This window comes from Panthera uncia, chromosome F1, assembly GCF_023721935.1.
Source record: "Panthera uncia isolate 11264 chromosome F1, Puncia_PCG_1.0, whole genome shotgun sequence".
NCBI lineage: Eukaryota > Metazoa > Chordata > Mammalia > Carnivora > Felidae > Panthera > Panthera uncia.
Window position 1 is genome coordinate 9,091,438 of NC_064813.1, and position 26,853 is coordinate 9,118,290.

A 26,853-nucleotide genomic window follows, 5' to 3' on the forward strand; every position below is an offset into this window, starting at 1 on the left:
TTTTAGGAGCCTAAACAACTGAAAAGAAGGGATTTGAACAAATACATTTTGCATGAATAGGGAATATGTATTATATCTTAAATTAGGGGCAGGTCCTTGCTTTGTTATAGGCATATTCATTCACTAAATGTGGAGAACTTTAATACTGCTATGTATTACTCAAAAGAGCACAGATTTTGGGGGCACCTGGGTGGCTCAATCGGTGAAGCGTCCGACTTCAGCTCTGGTCATGATCTCACGGTTCGTGGGTTCGAGCCCCATGTCGGGCTCTGCACTGACAGCTCAAGCCTGGAGCCTGCTTTGGATGACAGGATCTCCCTCTCTCTCTGCTCCTCCCCCACTCATGCCCTGTCTCTCTCTCTCTCTCTCAAAAATAAATAAACATTAAAAAATTTAAAAAAAGAGCACATATTTTTGCCTCAGCATTTATCCCTAGAAAACTGAAAACACTTATATATAAATAGGTCTCTAGTAGTCTTTCTTTAATGACCCAGAATTCTTAAACTAGAAACATTTTAAATCTTCATTTACCCTTTTCAAATTGTCAACCATACTTTTCATATCTAGCAGGTTACAGTAAATTATGACTGGGCTACTGGACCCCACTGGAAAGAACAACTAATTATTTTGCACATGACCCTCTTAGGTTACTAAAGAAATGACTATAACACAAATGGATGTTCAATACAGATCGTTATTTCCAGTGGGTATCAATCAGTTCGAACACGAAAACTGGATCTGAAAACCATATGATAGCCCGAAAGAGGTTTTTCCATTCATTAATTCATGTAAACTTTATGTAACATTTACTAAATATTTTCTATATGCCCAGTATTCCTTAACTCTAGATGCTGGGGATATTGCCATAGATAAAACAAATATTTCTCCCTCTTTGTACTTTAGTGGAAGTTAACCAGGAATTAGTATGAGTTCTATTATTAGCATGAATATCTATTATTTATAATGGATTCTTTAAGCTCCTTACCATAGATGGCTAACAAAGAAATCTAGCCTTTTACTACTTGAACTGGTATTACTGTGAACTATCCCCACCACTGTGTTTTCCTGACATACTGGAAGCCTAAACCATTGTTTGACAACAACAACAAAGAGAAAACCACAAATTTAACCAGTTCTAGCTAGCATTCCTTCAACTTTCAGGAAGTATGATAATGAGAAATTAGACACAAATTCTGGATGGCTATCTAGTTTGTTCAGAGTCAGAAATTTCTATTTCGTGAAATTAATTTGCTCTGAAAGGCTAAAAACTCAAATAAAATACTCCACTGCAAATTAAACTTCCCTCATAAATATAGTTTTTCCCAATTTCTGTATTTTTCTATATATATTTCTGCATTATGGATACACCACGTTAAGACATTCATATGTCTTAATATAATATACACAACACATACATATACATACATATATATTATATATATATGTAAGCACTTATATATACACATATGCAATGTATGTATAAGAAAAACAGTTAAATATATATGAACATCATGCACCATTAGGATCTGCTGAAGAAATTGCTTTCTCCGGTATTTCCACGTTTCTTCCATATGGCTCTCCTGGTTGGGAAAGAGTTGGCATCAAAGATTCAAGAGAAATGAAAACTCTGTACCTCTAAATGGATATGTTTTAGGGCGCTTGGGTGGCTCAGTAGGTTAAGCGTCCGACTTTGGCTCAGGTCATGATCTCACGGTCCGTGAGTTCAAGCCTCGCGTTGGGCTCTGTGCTGACAGCTCAGAGCCTGGAGCCTGCTTCAGATTCTGTGTCTCCCTCTCTCTCTCTGACCCTCCCCCGTTCATGCTCTGTCTCTCTCTGTCTCAAAAATAAATAAGCATTAAAAAAAATTTAAATGGATATGTTTTACATACCCATTTCACTGGGACACTAATATACTGAATACATGATTAATTTTTTCCAATTTTCCATCACATAGAGACAACTACATAATCAACCAATTTTTTATAATATTTAAAAAAAAAATTTAGAGACAGAGCATGTGCACAAATGGAGGAGAAGGGCAGAGAGAGAGAGAAAGAGAGAGAGAGAGAGAGAGAGAGAGAGAGAGAGAATCCCAAGCAGGCTCCACACTCAGCTCAGCACCGAGCTCAATATGGTGCTTGATCCCACAACCACAAAATCATGACCTGAGCTGAAGTCAAGAGTTGGATGCTTAACCAAATAAGTCACCCAGGCACCCCATATAATCAACTATTCCAACTTCCCCTCTCAGTCTTCATTAATGACTCATTCTAACTGAGCACCTATGATCATTGTGCTGACCAGGTACCAACTCTACACTTGATCAATAGATTCTATGCAATGGACCATAAGAAATATTTTCCCTTACAAAGGTCTAAATTTTATAGGGGAAACCACATATAAATATGTTTAAAACACAGATCAAAAACACTGTTCCCAAGGGGGGTGGTCAGGGAAGAAGTCTGCATCCTGTTCACTATGTATATCTTTCAGAACCAGGAATTCTTTGACTTGGGGCTGAAAAGTCAAGGACCAACTAAGGTCATGCCCCTAAAGAGAACAGAGGCTTAAATACCAGGCACATCATAGGCAAGAGAAGGAACAAAATGAACAAAAAGAGCCCAAAGATACCACGTATAAAATAGGGCCACACTGAGACTTTCTCCTAAATATATATAGTTCTAGAACTATATATTTCTATAGTAGTATGTTTATAATACATACATATAGCTCCTCAGAAGCACTGTAAAGGTCCTGATAAGACAAGCACTTTCTTACTATGTGAATCAGTGTTATTTAATGTCATGCCCCAGCTAAAGCCATTTCATGTTTCACCACCTAGACTGCACTTCCCAAAGGCACAGACTGTATCACGCTATGGTCCTACTTCTCTGATTCCTTACTGTTTTTTCCTGCCAACATAAGAAAAAGTGCTACTGGAAGAAAGCTTGAATGTTCCGCCACTTGGTGAATCAAACCACGCAGTTAGGAGAAACAGACTCAAATGAATTATACCCCAGCTATACCACATTAGCTATGGGATTTTGAACAAGTCATTTGACCAGCTATACCTAAATTTCCTTATATGTAAAATGGGGATAATAATAACACCTACCCAGAGTTTTCATGTGAAGATTAACTAAATTAGTGCAGAGCAATGCTCAGCTCAAATTAACCTCTATGTAAGTACTGACTATTATATTTCAAAAGAGGGAATGTGAATGGCCTCACACGCAACATGCTTTGAACCACAATCCATGAAATTATGAGGCCATACATTTGTCCAGTAAGTTTCCTAGAAAGTATTTTAGCAAACTTATACTTTAGTAAACTCAGTGCACCCAGATAAAATTTTCTGAAAGGACATTAAAGCGATGAGTCTAGATGTGCATATTGGCAAGTATTGTGTCTGTATTTTATACTCACACATAAAATTCCTTCTATTTACTCACATTCTCATAGAGAGCTTGAAGGGTCTCCAGATCAACCACAGAATTGTCCAAGTTCACAACAGCTGTGGGGGGGGGGGGTGGAAAAAAGACAAAAGAACATAAATTGCCATAAGCCAGCTGTGAAAAGATATCTGATCATCTTGGACAACACTGACCACCTCCAGAACAGTGGTCTAACTTCAGTGCACCCACTTACCCACTACTAAGACTGTGCCCAAGGAATTTCAATGGGTGCAGGGGTAAAGTGTTAAAGCTTTCATTTGTCTTTCAAATACAAAATCCCATGAATATGACACGCGGTCTGTCTCTCAAGGCCCAACTGCATGAATTTGAAAACTTTGCTTAATACTAGAAAAACAGGCAAATCACACCTGTTACTGCCACATCCTATTTTGTGAGATAAATGCTCGTATCTGCCAATTTACCTAGACTTATGACAAAAGTTAAATCGAATCACTGAACTGAAGGACTTAATATAAAAATGATGGATGCATTTCTCATTATAACTCTTTAAATTGTTATAATAAAAGGATAATTCTTTGACTATGGTATTGATGCTAGCACAAATACACCCTTAAAAATCAATTCTTAATGTGCAAACTACCCATGTTTATACAAGGAAGAAGGGGAATTGATAATAGGAAACGGGGAATATGTTCCTAAATGCATTTCTTTTGGTCTGAGAAGCATGCTGGATTATGGAGTCAGTATGTTTTATAATTCAGTTTGGGCAAATTCAGATTAATCAAAAGCATTCTGTATTACCTACATGTATATATTAGCTAGAAATGATGTGAATTTCCCCTGATCAGATCTATGCCAAGTAGCCAATGAAGCTCCTCTAGGGTTAAAGGTTTCTGGGAGAAAAATCACAAAGTGGATAATCACAAATTGGTTAGATTTATTTTGATAATTGAGGCATTTTACAGTGTCTTTTCTCTCAAAGCCTAAAGTATATGAGACATTTTCTAGTGGATTCTGGCAAAATCCCAAGAAAGAATTTAAAAAGACAAGTGGGAAATTGAAGCATATGATGGATGAGAAATCTAACCAAGACAATTTAGCATTTCTATTTGGAGCTGGGAACAGAGCCCAGATTTGCCAACAAAGATCATAGTAAGTAGAATATGATACTTCCATCCTAATAATATTCCACTATCTCCATTTCCAAAAAATTATGTCTCAAATATCTATCGAAGAATTTGATTAAAATTCTCAGACAAATCTTTTCACTCCTTAGACCACATAAGACAAACATATCACAATCTGTTTAATGACTCAAAGTAGTAAAAACATAGCCAGCTAACTCTGACTCTATTTCAGAAATTAATTAAAAGGGATTAACAAATGATTTTTACTGGAGGTAATATGGCTATAATGTAACAAAATACATAAAATCCAAATAAAGATAGCAAATTCGTGTATGGAATTACCCCCCTTTGGATTTGTGCAGTCTAGCCCTTAAAGAAAGTCTTACAGTGAATCCAAAGGTCTCTGACTTTGGAATTCATTAGATAATAATCCAGTATTTCAACATTCCTCTGGTGATACAGCAAAAGATTGATAGGAAAACAATGAAAGAAATGCTGTTGGTCAACTTAGTATAAGATTTCATTCTCAGAATAATGTAAAGACACAATAAAATCATTGATACTCAAGTCAAAATTCATAAAAGATACAATTGTCCTCTGAGTTTATCCTGGTTTTAAAACATGTTATTCCTATACGTGTTCCCCACATGAAATTTTGCTTAGATATATATACTGAAGTTTCTCATCTGTTTACCTCATGCAATGTCAGGTACTGAAGAATATCTTAATAAATACCATGTGGACCTAACCATAAGTATATGGTCCTAAGCAAGTCCTCAAAAGTTCCTAACCCATGAAACTTCACTTTTTTTTTTTTTTAACGCTTATTTATTTTTGAGACAGAGAGAGACAGAGCATGAACAGGGGAGGGACAGAGAGAGAGGGAGACACAGAATCTGAAACAGGCTCCAGGCTCTGAGCTGTCAGCACAGAGCCCGACGTGGGGCTCGAACTCACAGACTGTGAGATCATGACCTGAGCCGAAGCCGGACGCTTAACCGACCAAGCCACCCAGGCGCCCCGAAACTTCACTTTTTAGTCATCCTCAAGGAAATTTCCATGGAAGAAAACACTGTTACTATTTTTCCACGCAATTTTCACTTAGTTGGCTTTACACTTGAGAGACGCTAACACAATTTGATGGGAATTGCAGTTTTGAGGGAACAATATAGTCATGCTTGTGTAGTTGGATATTAGAGATTAGATACAGGCAGATGAATGGATTCTGACTGGCGTTCTAGAAGGGAAATAAGGGCAAAAGATGTAATTTGGGAAAGGTTAAGGTTATTTGAGGTGCTATATTTACTCAATCTAAAAAGCAAATTTTAACATTTCAGAAATCAAGAATCAGACTAAAATCATATCTTACTAAGTATTTAGTGCTGTCATCTAGTGCTAGAGCGAAATCTTAAAATCTGTGATTAGGTACATTGTGTATTTTCAACTGATAAAATTCTAAAAACAAGGAAATGAAACAAAGCACTTACTCATGTAGCCAATAAATGTAGTGTCCTTATCATTCAGGGACCATAATACCTCATTACACTGGTTAACAGTTACTTCAGTAACAATGATTTGAAATTGGAGCTATTTGGACGTGCTTGATTACTCGGCCTCGAAAGGCTGCAGAAAACTGGTTTTGTGCAGAGAACACTGCAATCAGATTTCTAGGTGTGGACATGCTAAGGAATTTTGAAATAGAAATAGAAAAGATAGAAATAGAAATGGAAATGGAAATAAATAGAAATGGAATTAGAAATACAGGTTTTAAGGTGGCAAAACATTCAAGAAAAAGCGCCTCGCAAATCCCCTGACTCCATGTGCAAAATTTCAGCCTTCTTTGAGAGGAAAACACCTTTTTTGAGATTATGTCTAGGTGATAGTTCCTCTATTCCCCCAAAAGGGAAAGCTATTTTTATGGGATGGTTTATGGATGTGGAAGGAACATGGAACATAGAACTTAACTGGGTTTAAATTTAAATTTTTCTTCACTGCTACATTATTTCAAGTAAGCTACTTGACAAGTTTTAGTTTCTTTATGGAGGACAGGGCTAAGGGTAAAAGAAAATAATAGAAAGTATTAGCAAGATTTGGGGTCTCATGGGGACCAAAGGCAGGAACAAGTAAAAGAATCTGGCATGTTGTTGGTTAACGTTATTTCCCTCTTCGAGTTCTCACAAAAGTTCAACTCTTCTGGCTTTAATAAGCTTTATTATCTAACCCAAAGGTAAACAACTTTCTTTTTCTCCTACTTGTGTTTTGTGCCCTCATGGACCAAAAATAAAAATTCCACCTGCATCTATTAAGGGTTCCACTCTCATACGAATGATGAATTATTACAACTACATGACAGCCTGGCTTACAGCTATTGGGTATCGTTCATCATGCTCTGTCTTTTTTACTTGACATTTAAATTATTAGGCATGAGACTAAGATTTCACAACATAAATAAACCCCAAATTTGGAAGGATATTCAGTGATAAATCTTTAATTCAGATTACTTTATTCTCTAATATTCCATTAGGTGCTAATGTGATTACACTTAAGATTAGAAGCCAAATATTTCACACTCATTCCCTACTCTTTGCTCTAAGACTTCCAGGAGCAGCCATCATTGTCTGGGACTCATCACCTTTCCCACCCAGCCATTCCCCTGTAGGTCTACCAAGCAATTTTAATTGCTTTCCCACAAAATATATATAGATAAATGCTACTTTGAATTTGGCCAAGAAGCATCTGTTTTGCTTCTATGTAGAAAGATACAAGGGCTAAGACGGTGTTGAGAGGCCACTCTGGCCTTTTTTGCATATTAAAAGATTATCAGCGTATTTGTAAAACACGCTGACTTTCCAGGATTAGAACATATGGAGGTTTTTAACACTCTCTTCAAAAAAACCTATAAATGACCATGTGTTAATAATCACTCCAGACCAAAATGGATAGCATTTTAATTTTTAAGCCTAAACTTTTATAAAATGTCCAAGATATGATAACGAAGTAGAAGAACTTGGTACTCTTTCTGGCTTTTCTATCAACAGGCTGTGTATCATTGATCAAGACACTAAGCTTCTCTGAGATTTTATCAAGTGGGATAATAACTTGTGTCTGTAGAATATATTTATTATGTGGAGAATATAAGCAATTTTATAGTAAGAAGGCTAATCCAAGAAGCCATGGAATAATTTATGTAATTAATTTTAAAATGTATTATCTGTCAATACATTGGTTAGAAACTGGAGATTGAGCTGGGAATGTGTTAGATTAAAATTAGGTCCAGGATTAAACTTTTGCTTTCAATAATCAGAAGCTGAGACCATAGCTCGTTCCTTAATGAACTCCACTGGTATACACTCACTGAGTATACACTGAGATCCAATGCACTTCGCATTAAAACATGCTGTTACAAAACAAAGAGTGAAATAGCCTATTTTAGATCTCAGTCAATTTAACGTAAGGTATTAAAAATGTATCAAAAGGGGCACCTGGGTGGCTCAGTTGGTTAAGCACCTGACTCTTGATTTTGGCGCAGGTTTTGATCTCACAGTTCATGAGTTCAAGCCCTACATCGGGCTCTAAGCTGACATTGTGGAGACTGCTTTATATTTTATCTCTCCCCCTCCTTCTTTGTCCCTCCTCCTCTCCCTCTCTCTCAAAATAAATACATAAACATTAAAAATGTATCAAAATAAACTATGCTAACAAAAAATCTATTTCCTTTTGTTTCTAAGATACTGTGTTACATAAAAAGAATTCTAGACCTATCATGGGAAATGGCTGTATGCTGGGCACATGACATTGTACACACATACACACAAACAGGTGATCGTCATAGGCCCGTCTCACATTCCCTAGACACTGCTATTAACACATATTTGCCTTCTTCAACACCAGAAATGTGGTACATGTTGCTTATTCTAACTTACTATGATGTTAAATCACTCGGACTACAGTGAAATAAAACATGTATGTCTGAATTTCTGCATAATAACAAGAACCCAGTCTCTGTGCTTCTAACCAAAAAAAAAAAAAAAAAAAGTACACAAAAGGGAAAGGACTATATTTTAAGAGTTTCTGTTAAAAGAAACTCATGCAAAACAAAAGTTCAGAAAACATTAATTATTAGCCAAATTTGTAAATGTGTCATATATTTTGAGCAGCCAGATAAAGTAGTTCACTTCTTGGTGAAATTCTATATGATGCAATTACTCCTACTGAGTGCAATATTTTAAGCCATGGAACACTGTTAGTACCTGCTTTACTCCAGTCTGTATTTTAAGCTGGGATCTCCCCAATGGGATAGGACTAGAGCAGCCTCAGGACTGCTTTTGATGGCCCCTTCCCTCCACCAGCCCTGAACTCCAGTCACTGTGGTTTCCTGCCTTAATCCCTCCCTCTCACATGCCCTGCTAAACTGGGGGTGGAAGCCCCCAAAAGTAGAAAACCTCATGGTGTTTATTATCAAGAGGCTTTATTAGTCATCCATTTCTGCACAGCAAATTACACTGAAGCTCAGTCGGGGCTTAAAACATATTATCATGTTATCAACAAACATATTATCTGTGCCTCAGAAATTCAGGTACGGTTTTAGCTGGGTACCTTTGCCTCAAGATTTCTCCTAAGACTTCAGTCATGGTGTTGGCTGGGGCTGAGATCTTCTATGAAGACTCTGTAGGGGGATCCATTCCCAAGATCATGTGGTTGTTTGCAGGATTCAGTTCCTCAGACTGAGGGCTTCAGCTCCTCACTGGTTATTGGCTGAAACTGTGGCTGTGGGCCTCAGTTTCTTGCCAGATGTCTCTCTCTATAGGTAAGCTCGCAATAAGACAACAGGGTGAAGGAAGTTCACTTCCTTCAGAGTGATCTAGAGGGGGCGTACAGGATAAGGCCACCTTCTCTTTGCAACCCAATCTTAGAAGTAACATCCCGCCGTCTCTATTACATGAAAGCTGACTTCTCATACAGGCATAATCTATCAAATCAGCTAAGCCTCCTAGTCTCATTGATAATAAGTTTATATGAGGCATGATATACAGACATACGGAAACATGAGATAATGTTGACAGGCATTTCCCTGTACCATAGATGATCACGCCTAATTTATTGTGAACTTCACAAAATATAGAAGAACCTAGTACATACGAGGCTTGGGAAAAAATCTTCATTGAATGTCAAAAGGTTGAAATAGGTTGAGGTTAGTTAATTCCTGAAACTTAACTGTACCTTTAACTTGCCTGGACAAACTGAATATTCCTTGAGCTCACCCTGATTGCCCTTTTGTAAACAAATAACTTCACTCTAGATGACTTCATACTGCAAAAAGATAAAATAATAATATGGGATGCCATATCATTATTTGACAAATGTCAGTGGAAGGCAGTGGAATACACCACTTATTACTATCTGTGTAACATAGGGTATCTCAATTTGCTTCGAATCTGCAAAATAGACCTAATAAAACACCCACCCTATAGGATTCTTGCAGGAGATTATTCAAATAAATCACTCAGAGGCAGTGCCATGCCTGTAGCAAACACTCAGAAAATGTTGGTTGTGTTTATTGTTATTATGGACCCTCTAACGTTCCTACAAGAAAACTATTTTACCAACATCGCTCAAAATCAGTATTTTGACTGAGAGATCTTAGAGAAAGTAGGTTGAAAACATTCTCAGCAAAAGGAAAAAAAATCACAGTTCCACTTGTACAGATAGTAATACAGGAGACTAAACACGTCTCACCCACAGGGAAACCATCAACACTGATTTTGGTTAAGGTATATGGGAAGGGAGCAGAGTCAGCAGAAAGCTTAAACACACAATAAGTGCAAATCAGCCTGTATTTACAGTTCATGCCCTCTTCTCACTGACATAGTAAGAAAGAGTATAAGGGCTTAGAGAAACCATCTTTTTACCCCATTTGGAATTGAGAAGCCACAGGAAAAGCTAAGATGAAGTTAGCCTTGCAGATTGCTGAGAAGCAAAGCAAAGACCTCTGTTCAAGTAGAAACTCATCTTAAATAAGAGATCAGAAGCATCTCTCATTTAAAATGGTTCCAAGCTGTCATCATGTCCCAGCCACTGGGGAGCAAAATTTTCTGAGATCTCTTTAAGGAATTGCAAGTAACTAGTCATTATACTTTAATATCAGGAAAAAGGACACATGTGAAGATAATTTCTACCTCTCTGTACATTTCAGTGAAATAAAAAATTTCACCTTTGGGGGGAAGTAGAGACCAAACAGGGGAGGGAAACACACACACACACACACACACACACACACACACAGAAGACTCCTCCATATCTTCCTAAGGTTTTCCAATACCCACTGTCCTCACATTCTTCTCTACCCTAGCTTCTTAATCCCACCCCCTCAAGCTTTTGCTCTGATTATTGAGTCGGCAGTAATTTCAATCCTGTGAAATCCAAATGCACATTCCTCCATCTCAGCAGCATTTGACACAGTGAATAATTCCTTTCTCCAGATACACATGCTTAATCTGGCTTCCAGAATGCCACTCTCTTCTTCCTCCTGCTCATAATGCTCCCCACTCTTCATTCTCCTTAGCTGGCTCCTTCTCTCTCCAACCTTTTATTATTGAAGGATCCTAGGGCTTGACCCTTTTACCTCTTCCTAACCATCTACATTCCTATTCTTGGTGATCTCTTATAGTCTCATGGTGGATTTGAAACATTTTCCTCTCTAGCCTCCAACCTCCTTCTTGAACCTTCCCCTGGTAGAAACAACAGTCTACTCAGCATGCTCACCTGGAACTCTAAAGGTAGACCTACTGTGCCCACACTCTCCCCTCTCTCACATGATGGAGACCCATCTGCTGGTTGGGCTATCCTTAACTCCTTTTGCTCACATTCCACACCAAGTACATCATAAATCCTCATGGTTCTACATTCCAAAATACATGCAGATATGATTTCATTTCATCATTGTCATTGCTACCACCCTGTTCCCAGACACTCCCAACTACTGCCTGGATTACTGCAACACCCTCCAAACTGGAAACATAAAGTGGTTCTCCAAACATAAAAACATGGTAACATCATAGAAACATTCAATAGAAGGTATGGGAAATAAATGAGAGAGTATTTCCCAAAAGTATATCAAAAAGAGGAGAAAACATTAAGAACATTAGACCAATTCAGGATGGCCAGCATCCCAATAATAGGAGTTTTAGAGAAAATAATCAGTTTTGACCAGTTCCCAAGACTAGATCCCACATACTCCCTTCTGACCATATTCTGCCAAATATACAGCACCTGGCTCATATGCTAACACAGCCAGAAGTCCTGCCCTGGGTGATCCCCGTGTTCACAAAATTCATTCATGAGATCGCCTGCTCCACCAAAAGCATTTTTAACTTCAGGGACTCTGAAACTAGATGACAGACCATAACTTGGAAACTTTTTCAGCTTACTTTCTCTTTTAAGTCTTTACCTAATAATAGAAACATTTCCCTTTTCTTATCTAACTAAATTTAAGGTTTTTAGGTAACTATTTTGAGGAATACTTCTATAGGTGGGTGCAGAAGTACAAGAGTGATTAACACACACTGAGTACAGTTGGTAAAGGGAAAGATTTTTTTTTTTTTTTATTTTTGGGACAGAGAGAGACAGAGCATGAACGGGGGAGGGGCAGAGAGAGAGGGAGACACAGAATCGGAAACAGGCTCCAGGCTCCGAGCCATCAGCCCAGAGCCTGACGCGGGGCTCGAACTCACAGACCGCGAGATCGTGACCTGGCTGAAGTCGGACGCTTAACCGACTGCGCCACCCAGGCGCCCCGGGAAAGATATTTTTAAAAAGAGTATCTGAATCCTGGTAGAATTAAAGAGGAATAATAGCTGAATTCCAAACCCTTTGCTGTATTAGGAATGCAAATGAAAGACACGGGGCCTAAATGAGAGGAAAAGACGTCATTCATCATGTTGGTTTATAACTTAGTCCTCCTCGCCTCCTGCTTCAAAGTTTGGCTCATTTTATACTATTCTAGGCAGTAATGTCAGCCATTTAGTTAGAGTATAACAAAGACATCTGAAATATGAATATATTCTTGACAATCCGCCATTTGATAATATGGCAAAAGTGCTAAATACATTTGCACTCATTAAAAACTTTTCAACCGTAAAAAGAATATCTGAGTAAATAATGACTTAAACAAAGTTGAGATAGGTTGGCATTGACTCAGAAAGTTTTTAAAAAGCTTACAGACAATAAAAAGTTTTTTATGGTCTTTAAATACCTATTCCTTATGTGGAAAAATAGCTGCCATAACTCCATCTATCACTTTCACATTCCAGGCAAAATGGAGGAAAAAGGTAAGCAGCAAGAAAGTATGTGCAATGTCTATTAAGTGTGAATCCTTAGCAAATTTCTACTTCTGCCTCACTGGCCAGAATTGTTTCCAATGGTTACCTAGAACAGAGGGGAAGTTGAGAAGTGTGGACAATGTGGATAAACCACTATCTCTAACAAAATAGCAATTTCAAGCTGCAGCCTAAGTAATCTCTGAAACACTCCCTAAGTACCATGGCTCATAACGACATCTCTGACCTCTTGATTGAGCCTTTTAACATAAATACAAATCACCTGATATATTTCAGATACTCCTTTTGTACAGAATTATGTGCTCTGTCCCTCCAAGGAGATTTTAAATAGCCTGATAGGATCTTGCCTTAAATACATCATACACTCATGCCAGAGTGTTCCACAAACAGCAGAAAACTAAAAAAGCGTATAATGTGAAAAACAAAATCATTACTGAACCTTCAGAAAGAAGCCATACTAGCTGACCTTAAGAAAGAGACACTATCAACCACATATCTGTGTTATTGGTCCCATCAATCCATGAAGGCAGCAACACCTGAGAAAGCAAAAGCCAAATACTGGCAGAGGCAGTGGGATCTGTTGCAAACAATATAAGCAAAGCCATCTGCATGACAATGTAGGAAGAAACTGAGACATAAAAAGGAAAAGAAAGATATTTGAAGAGGAAGCAGCTTCCTCTCCCTCCTTCATATCTACAGTCTGTGGTGGATGCAAACGGTCAGTTTTTACTCATTCCGTAATTTCTAATACTGCTCTGTTTGTCCTGCCAGGAAGATATAAAAAGGTAAAAAACAAAAGGGGAAAAAAAAACATTTTGGCAGCAATGCCTAGAATTATTAACTTCACATTTTTATTTGAAATTCAGTAAAGCATAGAAACCTTTGGTAAGTCCATATCGCTGTGCAATCTGACGACAATGGAGCAAGAACCCTTTATAAGGAAATACTGACGCGTTAACTCCCAACTAAAACTCCTCACATCTGGGGAGTTACTTAAAACACTGTCAAAATGTATTACTTAGCAAAAAATTCCTAATGATGCAGTGAAGCAATTTTAAAGGTTTTTTTTGGTTTTGCTTGGCTTAGTTAAAATCAAACATAACCAAAAATTTTTTTTAAAACTAACATTTTTTCATAGAGTAAGATATTTGGCACCATATTCACCTAAACTTCACACTTGATAAGAATATGAAATGATAATGTAACATTTCCATTGTTCACACATCCAACCATCATACATGTTTGAGCATGTGGGCTTGTCCCACACGTACATTCCCACACTGTGGGGAACTTGCCAGAGACATGTTGCCACAAATTTTTAACATACACATGAAACACACAAATTCTTTTTTTTTTAATTTTTTTTTAATTTTTTTTTTTAACGTTTATTTATTTTTGGGACAGAAAGAGAGACAGAGCATGAACGGGGGAGGGGCAGAGAGACAGGGAGACACAGAATCCGAAGCAGGCTCCAGGCTCTGAGCCATCAGCCCAGAGCCAGACGCGGGGCTCGAACTCACGGACCGCGAGATCGTGACCTGAGCCGAAATCGGACGCTCAACCGACTGAGCCACCCAGGCGCCCCGAAACACACAAATTCTTGAATAATATTTCAAGGAATTCTGGATTATCTAAGGACCATAATAAATTTAACAACAAATACATCAATAGCATTCTTTTAAAGATTCCAAATTAAAACAGTGACACTCCATTCCTTTTACATTTATAAGACTTCTAAATTTTGCTATTGCCCCCTCCATTCAAATCCCTGGTTAATATATTAACATATTTATTGAGAAGTTCTAATTTACCCAAATAATTACTCTTGATTTTTTTCTAAAATTTCTTGAAACCTTAAACCTCAGTGCTTTGGATTCACACAAACCTGGATTAAAAACATGGATTCGTGGGGGCGCCTGGGTGGCTCAGTTCTGGTTAAGTGTCTGACTCTCACAGTTCATGAGTTCGAGCCCCGTGTCAGCCTCTGTGCTGACAGCTCAAAGCCTGGAGCCTGCTTCGGATTTTGTGTCTCCCTGTCTCTCTGCCCCTCTCCCGCGTGCACTTTGTCTCTCTCTCTCTCTCTCTCAAAAATAAACATAAAAAAAATTAAAAAAAAAAAAAAAACCATGGATCTGTGACTAGGTAGTGTGTGTCCCTTGGGAGATCCTTGATAAGTTGAGTCTCAGTTTATTCACATATGAAATGGGTATATAATGATGTTAACACCTCCCTCAAATGGTTATTGTCAAATTAAGAGGTGGAACACAGTCCTTGCCATAGTGGGGACCCAAAAATGGAAGACTCTTAGCTCTCTCTAAATGTCTGAATATCATATATACCTTTATACATACAATTGCTCTTATACAACAATATAAATTAGAAAATGAAGATATGTATTTTATATTATTGTTTGGACCTTAAAAATAAAAGAAAGGCATCACATCAGAACCCCAATTGTATATCCGGTTGGGCTAACTCTCAGATGTGCGAGAGGCTGAGTGCGAGTATGTGAAGATGTACTTAAAGACCAGTGGGGACATGGGTTATTTTCAAACCAGCAGGCAGTGTATAAAATACTCTATGGTCAAGAAGTGCACAGAAGTTAATACTATCTGTGAGGTAGTTTTAAAAATGACATTGATTGACATCATGACATGTTTACTGCTTATCACTTATAAATAAATTGCCAATTAAACAGTGTGACATTGAAAGGGAACCATTTAACTATAAATAAAAATATATTCACTTCACAAACATACTTTTAGATATCAGCAACTGATTAAATCATTATAAAATATTTGTATTTATCTGCAAAGTAAATAGCATCTTCTTGAAAACATCATTTATTCATTTCTGGAATAAATATTCATAGTGTTCTAACTCCAGGACAGGTAGCCTTCTCAGCCCTGGGGACCTGGTGGTGGCAAACCTCAGACACACTTCCCGCCCTTGTAGGGTGCGCATTAGCAATTAAATTGATATGTGACTTAGAAGGGAAGAAAATTGCATTTTTATAATATCCTATTAATTTAGAATACATAGCCATTTATACTACCTTCTCTTTTCAGGCAGTTTAACCTGGTAGGGATTTGTTGTAAGGTACAGACAATAAAATGCCAGAATTCTACAGATTTTTGTACTTAGGCTACATAAAGAAAGGCTTTCCTGCTGGGGAAAAAAAAAAAAACAAATCTGATACCCAATCCACCACTGGTACCTCTCAAGCATACTTGCTTATACAAAGTTAATGACATGAGTTACTGATTAAGTCAGTAGGCTTCATACACCTATGGGCCTTGTTTATAAGAGCCACGCAAGTTAAATTGTTAGAGAGCAAATGCATTTTGTTTGACTCAGTATGTCGCCTTCTTGTCTAGGCAGGGGGAAAAACGGATACCAACACTGTAATCCTTTTGGAATAAAATCTTTAAATGCAAACATGATTGCCATTGTAGACTGTTTAATCTAGTGATATTGTATTTCATTTCTGTTTTTGAAGAGGTTTGTTGATTTGACCATACTGGGTACAACTCAAGGCTTATCTCAACTGTTTAGATAAGATTTATTTGACTTTGGCAGGTGACAAAATCTAGGGTGTGGAATAAAAAGAAAGAAAAAAAGACTAGCATATTCCCAGATAGTGTTTATTTTAAGCACAGTGTATAGATGAGCATACATAGTTTCAAACAACGCACTGTACTTTGTGTAAAAGATCCACTGTCTGTTGAATGTTTTCCGTAAACCAGCACTGCAAAATGTCCTTTATTGGGCATAACGGACTTCACCTTCTTGCTTAGGTAAACATTTATGCTCTTGTAAAATAGAGCTTAGTGAGCCTCCCTGGAAATAGGACCCTAACTCTGTCCACATTTTGCCACTGTTTCCTAACACATACTGTAAAGGGGGAACACTGTTAAGTTTTATTTTGAATGCACGCATATACATTGCTCCAAAAGTACACAATCTATCAGAAATTTAAAATGCCTTGTGCCAAAATAACTTTCACACAGATAACAGTCATACTTTTTGGGGGGTAATTCTTCACAAACATGTCTGATTTCAAAAGGAACCCCGAAGAGAAAGCCTGAACTTACAAACATAAAGATTATAATTGTGGTTTAAAAGTCATTTTTTAAAGTAATTTACTTAAACATGCACTTACATAGCTTCCTCAGTAAATATTAACATTTATCTATTGGCAGACATGTTGAGGAAGGAAAAGAAACCAAGAAGTTTAGCCACTGAAAATTAAAGATCTATCAAAAAATAAAGAAAACTTAGTTGTGAACATATACGACCGAGAATATGAGAGCTTGCATACCAAGACGTGACATGTTACGGTAATTCCTTTCATTGTACCACAGAGATGACTTTGACTAACAACTTGTCTCATGACTATTTTGCCAAAAAACTTGAGAAAAAAACATCTAAAGAATACACATGATGCTTAAGTTCCCTTAAGAATCATTTTGTGGTTTACTTAGTTCAACATGCAGTTAATACGTGCAAAAATGTAATGCTCTAGTTTATGTGTGTGTTCAGTCATTTCTGCCATTTGTTCAGTTAATGAAAGTTTTTCTTTCTTCTCTCTTGATGTGTGTGTGTGTGTGTGTGTGTGTGTGTGTGTGGATTAGTGTAATCTTTCATTGCTGGGAATGAGAGATCAGTTAAATATGGGGAGGAGTTCCAAATATTCTGATTACTCTGATGTGCTTTTAATGAATAAAAGTCGCTTCTAAGTAAAACAGAAACTTTTCAAATGGAACTGCCTCCGTTCTAATTCATCCCCTTAGACTTTTGAGCCTTAATTAAACTTTAGTAGTTGTCTGGTGAATGGAAAGGCCACTGTTGGAGGAATTTTCCTCCTTCTATCTGCTATTCTGTCATCATACTGCCCACTCCCTAGGGTTCAGAAATGACCACCAGATGCTCAGCATCCTGCCTTGACAAAGGGGACTATTTGTCCCCCCTTCTTCTTCATTATTTTATTTTTTCAGTTTTCATGTTTTCTTTTTTTTTAAATATAATTTACTGTCAAATTGGCTTACATACAACACCCAGTGCTCATCCCAACAAGTGCCCTCCTCAATGCCCATCACCCATTTTTCCCCTCTCCCCCATCCCTCATTCCCCATCCACCTCCTTCATTATTTTTTAATTTGTTTTTAATGTTTATTCACCTTTGAGACAGAGAGACACAGAGGGTGAGCAGGGGAGGGGCAGAGAGAGAGGGAGACAGAACCCAAAGCAGGCTCCAGGCTCTGAGCTGTCAACGCAGAGCCCAATGCAGGGCTCGAACTCACAAACCGCGAGATCATGACCCGAACCGAAGTTGGAGCCACCCAGACGCCCCTCCTTCATTATTTTATTTATTTTTTAATATAATTTATGCTTCATTATTTTAAATATCCAGTGACTTCTAGCACTTCTGCAACTACGATGCCTCCCAAATGTGGATTTGAGTAAGATGCGTGTATCCTTTTCTTCTCATGGTTTATTAAGAAATTATTTAATTAAAGAAGGCTATTTTTATGACCAGAGCTTCCTGACATCCCTTGATGACTGGCAATATGCACAAATAGTAAAACAGAGGGTGAGCGTTACTATTTAGAAAAGCTTTCAATGGAGTCCACTGGCTTTGACTGACCAAGAGAACATTTTTCCACCATCACAAAAATTTGCTAATATATTTTCCTTAAGTATTCCTATACATAAATAATCCCATAAAACCTTCAACCATTAAAACAATGCAGACTTCAAATTTCACAATTCCCACACACAAAGCTTCTTTTGTATTTTTGTCTGCTCCTTGCGTTCAAGGTGTATAGAGCCCATCTGAACGTATCTGCGTAGGGGAAATGGTTGCTGGTGGCTAAAACACTTTGCCAAAATACTTGAAAATACTCTTAGCTGAAATCATGAACCTTCTTGTTCAAGAAAAACAATTTCCTATTCCTCGAATTCCCGGAGAATATCACACCTCCTCCTCTCTTCTAAGTGAGGAAATTGGAGAGTAGGTGTATTGATCCTCACTAGCCAGGCTGCCACAAAGGAAAACTCATCCTGTCTTGCCGGATTCCTTTCTGGCACAGAATAAAAGAGTCAGAGATTGAGACTGAAAGTTAACTCCCCAGACTACATCATATTTCAACAATCTAAGCCTTTTACTAAGTATTCTGAAATTACTACTCGAGGGCATATCACAGATGCTAGAAAACTGATGTCATTTCCTTATGACACCCAGACCTTTTGCTACGTGCAGCTGATGACGGGAATATTTCATTCCAGAGATTATGGCTGAGATAAGGTCTACTGACCCTCTGATGCTAGTTTCCACTCTTCCGCTGCAGTGAGTCCAGGACCCCCAAATGTCTCTCTGCATAGTTGCAAGTTACGCTTAAAACAGGGCACTGAAACAACCAACATTAGCACACACATATTGTAACTGGAATTCACTTCAAAACATAGCAGAGCCTGTTAGAATTTAAATGAATATTTGGGTTTCATTTAAGTGAACCCATACTCCTAAATTTGTGTTTTCTGCCAAATATCTAAGTCATCCAAATGCCTTAACTCAGTTAAATAAGGTAATGTTAGCAGATCGATGTATTTAACGTTGAGTGAAATGTAATCTTTTTTTTTTTTAATGTGTGAAAAGTTTATTGATATGGCTTTGAAATTCCAAATTGCAAATAACTATAAGGAAACTACTATTTGTTGAAGATTTTTTATTATTTAAAATTTACATCCGAATTAGCCCATAGTGAAGCAATGATTTCAGGAGTAGATTCCTTAATGCCCCTTACCCATTTAGCCCATCCCCCCTCCCACAACCCCTCCAGCAACCCTCAGTTTGTTCTCCATATTTATAAGTCTCTTCTGTTTTGTCCGCCTCCCTGTTTTTATATTATTTTTGTTTCCCTTCCCTTATGTTCATCTGTTTTGTCTCTTAAAGTCCTCATATGAGTGAAGTCATATTTTTTTAATGTTTATTTATGTTTGAGAGACAGAGAGACAGAGTGTGATCAGGGGAGGGGCAGAGAGAGAGGGAGACACAGGATCTGAAGCAGGCTCCAGGCTGTGAGCTGTCAGCACAGAGCCCAATGCGGGGCTCGAACCCACGAACTGTGAGATCATGGCCTGAGCCGAAGTTGGACGCTTAATCCACTGAGCCACCCAGGTGCCCCTAGTTTTGGTGTAGTATTAAGAATAATGTCCACCAGGGGCACATGGGTGGCTCAGCCCATTAAGCATTGGACTCTTGATTTTGGCTCAGGTCATAATCTCACAGTTCCTGAGTTTGAGCCTTGCATTGTGCTCTGTGCAGTTAGCATGAAGGCTGCTTGGGATTCTCTCTCTCTTCCTCAAGCTCTCTGACCCTCCCCCACTCACATGCATTCATTCTCTCTCTCTCTCTCTCTCTCTCTCAATAATAAGTAAACTTTAAAACAAAAGAATAATAGCCACCATAATCTGAAAGACTAATACCTCTTTCCAGCTGCATTATCTGTGTGAAGACAGATTTTCTTCATACATTTCAACCAAAACAACATATAGCAACTGAATAAATGCAAAAGCAGATAGGAGAATCTGGCTGTCTATTAAACTGGACCATGAAGAGATTTTCTAAAGTGTAAAACAATTTTTATTGAGGCATAATATTTATGAAACACATTTCCATTCTCCATTAATTAAAACTTTTTAAAGGAAGAAATACATGACATAACTGCATCAAAATATAGCAGTCTAAAAGCATGGAAGCTAACAGGTCTAAAACAGATTGATTATAAAATTTTGAATTTTAAAATGAAAAATGCTAAGAATGACATTTCTTTCCAAAGGAAATAATTAATATCAACATGGAGATCATAAATTACTCAATTTGTATTCCCTTAAATGGCTGTTATCACAAATTTTCAACGTTATCCAGTAGTCCACTAAAGAGTAATCAAATTTGTTTGTATTTAATTACTAATATTTTGTCTAGGGACAAATATTTCAAATTTATCTTCACAGGAGTGTTAGCAAATCAAGAAAGCTGTTCCTGTTTATGTTCCTCTTTATGGAAGAATAATTACTAGAGCCAACTGCTCATTGGAAATAATGTAAAAACACAATCTGATTGTAAAACAACTTCCAATTATCTACTGCATAAGTCCATTTTCTTGATGAACAAAATGTGATGCACAAATGAGGGAAAACAAAGAGAGCTTGGGCATTCTGCCCCATTTCCAGACAGAACCAATAAAAATATATAATATGCTCAACATAAATATATTTCTCTTTGCTCTTCATTTTCCACTTGATCTAACTCCTAGCCCATCTAGAATACTCTAAGCAATGTCACATTAGATTCAAGTAGGATATAATCCTGAAGGTTTGTGAAAACTCACTTATTTTCAGTAAACTGAGTAGCTCAGTATAGCCAATGCCTTGAGGACCATGATGGCAAATGATGTCTAGTTTGGAGAAGCAACATAAACACTGATGCCTGCCTCAGAAAATTCTTGCATCTTCCATCAACAATGCTAATTGCTCATTTTCCTTTTGCTGAGGTGAAACTAGGTGTTAACATGATGATTTCAGTTAAGTCACCTGAAGTACAAGTTTATATAACCCCCAAGGTGAGTTCAAAGTTTTCTCTTGTCAGTCTCACCAGGACCCATGATCCATTGAGTCCCCTCCCATTATTTTGTCCCTTACATGCCTCCTTTATGTCCTAACACACACTTTCAACCATAGACCATTATTTATACCCACATGCATATGCCCTTTAACTCCTGCCTCCCCCGAGGTGTCTCAGTAAAATGGCAAAACTCAACATTTGTTAAAACCACTCTTAACACACTGTACATGAGCATGCCTCACAGATGAATATGACTGCCAGAAACATGAACCATCCTTAAATTTATGGCCACTCACCTCAAATGGGTCCTTTACTCTTATCTTGTGGTCATACTATAATTTCCTACTCCGCCACTCTGGTAAAGAACCCTCTCCATTCTCCTCAAACCTCCAACACCACCTTCAACCTTCTGGTTCCCAGTTGATGACCTTGCTCTTACTTCTCTGAGCAAATAAAAACAGTTAAGAAAGAACTCCCAGAAGTCCCAAAATATGAGCCTCAATGAATCTGTGCTGGTACTCTTCCCCTTCTAGTTTTCCTATGGATGATCTGTCAGTGTCCAACTAAAGCCAACCCTTGTACTTGGCACTGGTTGCCTTCCTCCCCCTCCTCAGGGGCATCAGTCTAGCAGTGACCACTGTCTCCTATAGATTCATTTCTTCCATTCCTAAGAGACCATTCACATGACTAACAAACATGTTATACTTTCTCTCAAGTCATTAAAGACCCCAATACAAGCCTTCTCCAAATCGCTCTTTCCATCCTCTCATAAAAGGCAGGCTCTGGCCTCCACCACTTTGCCCACCTGTTGTCAAGATCCCCAACAACCACTACTTAATTTGGTCTATCAGCAACATCTGACAGAGTTCTCTTTTCCTTTGCTTGGTTTCAAGACAAAACACTCTCTTGGTCTTCCGTCTACCTCAACTGGCAATTTCTTCTCGGTATTTGTTGGTTCCTCCTCCTCTCTCTGCATCCTCTTACTGCTGAACTCCAAGGCTCATACTTGGATTTCCATTCTACTCCACCTACACTTACATCCATCATTAGGATGCTAATGAATCGTATGCTGTGTCGCCAGTCCAAAATTCTCTAAATCTGAACTTATGATGCTAAATGTACAACACCTCTACTCACATGTCTCACAGGAATCTTAAACATGGCATGTCTCAAGTGGAACTCCTGATCTTCCCTTCTCAAACTACCCTTTCTGCAATTTTCCTCATCTCAGAAAATAGCAAATAAATCCTTGTATTAACTAAGGCCAAAAATCCTAGAGTCCTCACTCTTTCTCAGAGTCTACATCTAATCCATAAGCAAATCCTGTTACCTCTACCTTCAAAAAATATTCTGAATCTGGCTACATCTCACACCTCTACTGTCATTACTCGGGAACGAGTCACCATTGTCTTGCATCTGAATTACTATTATAGCTTTCTTCTGGTCCTCCTGCCAAACCCCCTTGACTTCTCCCTGCCCTGTGCCCCCCATTATTTACCTAAAGACATCTCAAACTTCTCTCCCCCTTGATCACTCTCTCTAGGATCACCAGGCAACTTGCTGATCCTTTAGTGTGTCAGGTTATTAGCAACACAAGATTGTCACACTTGACTGCTTCTTCTTACAACATGCTCTTCCCTATGATTTGTATGGGGTTCTTTTTCTTGCACCCTTCAGATTTCAAGTCCTCACTGAGGCTCTCCCTGACTTCTCCCTTGCCTTCCACTCTGTGCTTTTTCCATTCCCTGCTTTTGTTTATTTCCTCAATGGCACGTATCACCATTTGACATACCATACATTTTGCTTTATATATTTATAAATCGTTTTCTTCCCTAATGGAATTCAAGTTCCACACAGCCATTTGTTGTTTTGGCTTTTTTGTTCTCATTTTTGTATCCCAGTGCCAGGAATGGAGCTTGGCACAAACTAAATACTCAGTAAATATCTGAGTAAGCGAATAATTAAATATGGGAAGAAATAAGGAAAGGAAGGCAAACAGAAATAGTAGGAATGAATGAATCAAGATCCCCCTGATATAACTGTCAACGCTGAGATTTTTATGGTAAGAACCAATGGTTATAACGGCATAATTGGCCACTCTAATACACTTTGCACTTATATGAAAATATGTTGCTAAGGTGATTATAGTCTCCGAATGCATTCTTCTCTTTATCCCTTTAATTGGTACAGAAGTTGGGCATATAGACACACGCTCCACTCGGCAGCTTTCTCTAGCAAAGCACATCTGAGTATCACCTAAAGCACAGAACAGAAGACCGGACAGGAAGTGATAATAGAAGGAATTTTAAAGCAAATCCTACGGGATCCATTAAGTAACTTCTTTGCATCCTTCATGACAGTCTTTTTCTATGTTCCTTGATTCTACCTTCCCTCCCTCCACTCCCCCTACAAACACACACAATAAGAATGTGTGCTCTAGCTGTATGACACTACATTAGAGTGCTGTAAATAGCAATGATAGTTGCTAGCCAGTAGATTGGTTTTGTAGTTATGAACCATGGAGGGAAAAAAAAAAAATCATGTGCCATTTTCTCCAGCTTAAGTCACCGATACAATTCCTAACACTTGAGACTTCTTAGGAAATACGGCACAGGGCTTCAGAGCACAGACTTTGCAACCAGACCACCTATGATTAAACCACAGCCCCCCCCCCCCCCCACACACACACACACACACACACACACACACACACACACACACACACCTGCTGCTTAACTTTTGCCTCTCTGCCTCAGTTTTTTGGCCCTGAGATGGGGATAATAACACCACCTACCTCATAGAGTCATTGCAAACCCTACAGCAATGACTTTGCATGCTGGCTATTATTATTATTATCAGCAATTGTACATCCCAAAACTAAGAATCATAAATTTTAGAATTAAAAGAAAATTGGCAGATAATCTATTTAAACATCATGTTCAATTTAGAATTCTCTTCACAACAATTTAATTCATAAGGACTTCATACTGTTCAGTAACAACAACAGACAAGCATCCTCCTAAATTCCACCATTTACTTGAAGGAGGCTGGGATTATTCCACAGTGGCTCAAGCAAGGAGAAATCATGGCTTTACAATCTATCATGGAAGTGACAAAGTCCATATGGGGAATTCCGAGTTGTTTTCCATTGCAAGCCCTCCTGTACTATTTGATTTCTTAATCACATGTAAATAATAATTGTTTGAAACTCTTTAATAAATTTTATAGCATATTCAGAAGTATTTGGATGAAAACTGCTTCTAGGGAAGTAGTATTCTTGTATTCATGTTTGATTGTGAGGAGGGAGGTAAGATAGTCATCAGCATGAAATATCATTACTGTAGTCATGCTCAAAGACAACAACACATTACATAACTTTTTAAACCATTTTACCCAATGTCTCAGCACACAGGGCTTACGGGGAATAACCATGAGTTTATTGCTAGAATGTACCTAGTAGGAATAGGACACAGGTAGCTCCTAAGGGAAATGTGGAAAGTGCCAATCACTCTTTACTTTCCTCACCTCTAGTACTCTCAGATGCTCAGTTCATCTGAGAGGATAAAGACCAGAAAGCATCCTAAGGATGGCCGCTTTGGGGTGCTGAAAAAGCACGTGTCAAAACACATAGAATTTTAAATAAGTCAATTTTAAAGTACACACGGGATTCCAGTTATCAAGAGGGGGTTTCCCTTTCCCCCAATAACAGTCCAAATCCCCACCCCTCTCAAGGACTGTGCAAACGGAATATTTTTGCAAAAACTGCACCTTTAACACACAGTGGGTCAAGGGTCAAAGTTGGTGCGATTAATTATGCACTCAGTGTCTGTGCTCAAATTTGGGCTCCACCTCCACGCACCCCCCATTTGGTCCTGGGCAATTCCTTTAACAATCACCCGATGATTGTGAAGAGCAGATAGGGCATTATATGGGCGAACATCCTGAGCTGAGCTGCAGTGGGCTTTATCTGCAGGCTTCATGGAGCTTATGTGGGAGGGAGGGTTGGGAGGTGGTGGAGGGGGGCAGAAAAAACAAACACACAAACACCAATACATAATCAAACACTAAGTGCAATGAAGGAAAAGAATACCCACATCAAAGCTCACAGTTTCAGAACAGCCTCAAGTATTGTGTTTCTCCTTCCCATAAAAGCATAATCAAAAAGCCCAATTGTGGAACAATGTCATAAAAAATATAAGCTAAGTACAACCCAGGTTTTTTCTGAGGCTGTAATAAAAACTTATCATTCATTTTCCCTTGATTTAATAATCTATGTGTGACTTAAAATGATTTAGGAGGTCTTTCTTTTTATAACAAACTCTAGGTAATGAATTTTTAAAACATATTCTTATATTAAATTTCTAAAAGTAGGTTTTAATGAAAATGGACCTATCTCGCATGTATTTTTCTCTGCGACAAGGCTACAATTGATGAAAAGGTTACACAGCTCACTGGATGGAGCCCACTTTCTTCTCAAATTTCTAATTCTAATTGACTTTACATTTCAATGAAAACCATTCACTAAACTTCCCAGTAGCATTTACTAGATTTTTAATGTCCCAATAAATATAATAAACAGGACTTAAAACTCTATATCCTATGTGAGGGAAACACTTAAAATAAAGGTAAAAAAGGGGGCATGAAGCAATTTCTAAGTGAGCCTTGTAAACTTGAGTTTCACAAAGAAGCCAGACACTGGAAAACCTGCCAGGAAAAAAAACAACATTGCCCATACTGAACCCAGGTTTTGAGAATATTACAAAAATAAATAAATGATTATGGATAAACTTTCTTCTGGTAATTAATAGACAAGTGAAAAAGCTTGTGTCTCAAAGAATGAAATCAGAAACTCTACGAAACAGACCAGGAGTTTGTAATCTACAACTCATTTGGTAGAAAATTTCATTAAAAAAATGGTATTCAGTGGCAGCCCGAAAGGGTGAAAAAGCTACTATGTGTGTAGGCTATCAAAATACACGGGAAGAGTTACTGTAAGTTCTCATAGTTAAGAAAGGGTATCTCTAGGTCTTAAAGAAGTGTTTTTATACTTTACATTCATAGCTAGAAACCAGTGTAACCGTCAGTTAAATAATATGTCAAAGCAAGAAACAGAAGGCATCTGTCTGTGTCTCCACTTAAGATTCTACTCCTGCTTCTTACCAAAACTCGCTGTAGCAACCAAGTCAAACTGCCTTCCCCTGCTACCCTCACAAGCCACCCACAGCCAACAGTGGTCCACGAGGAATATGGTTGGCACGCTGCACAGAGACAATGATTTAGAAATCACACAGTTAGGGGAGACCCCAGCCTTTTAAATTTCCAAAACAAATTGCTCTCCTTGCAGACAA

The 26,853-nt window shown here is 38.1% G+C and overlaps 1 protein-coding gene and 1 long non-coding RNA gene across 2 annotated transcripts in view; both read right to left on the reverse strand.

The window, feature by feature from the left end:
• Nucleotides 1-26,853, reverse strand: part of FMN2 (formin 2) — a 346,387-nt gene that overhangs the window by 166,918 nt on the left and 152,616 nt on the right. Inside the window, 1 exon segment of the mRNA XM_049635319.1 lies at nt 3,453-3,514. Coding sequence (XP_049491276.1) covers nt 3,453-3,514 — 62 coding nt within the window.
• LOC125925886 (uncharacterized) lies at nt 9,678-11,700 on the reverse strand. Its single transcript, XR_007458918.1, has 2 exons — nt 11,306-11,700; nt 9,678-9,853 (listed from the first exon to the last, which is right to left on the reverse strand). It is a non-coding gene; the product is annotated as an uncharacterized LOC125925886 (long non-coding RNA).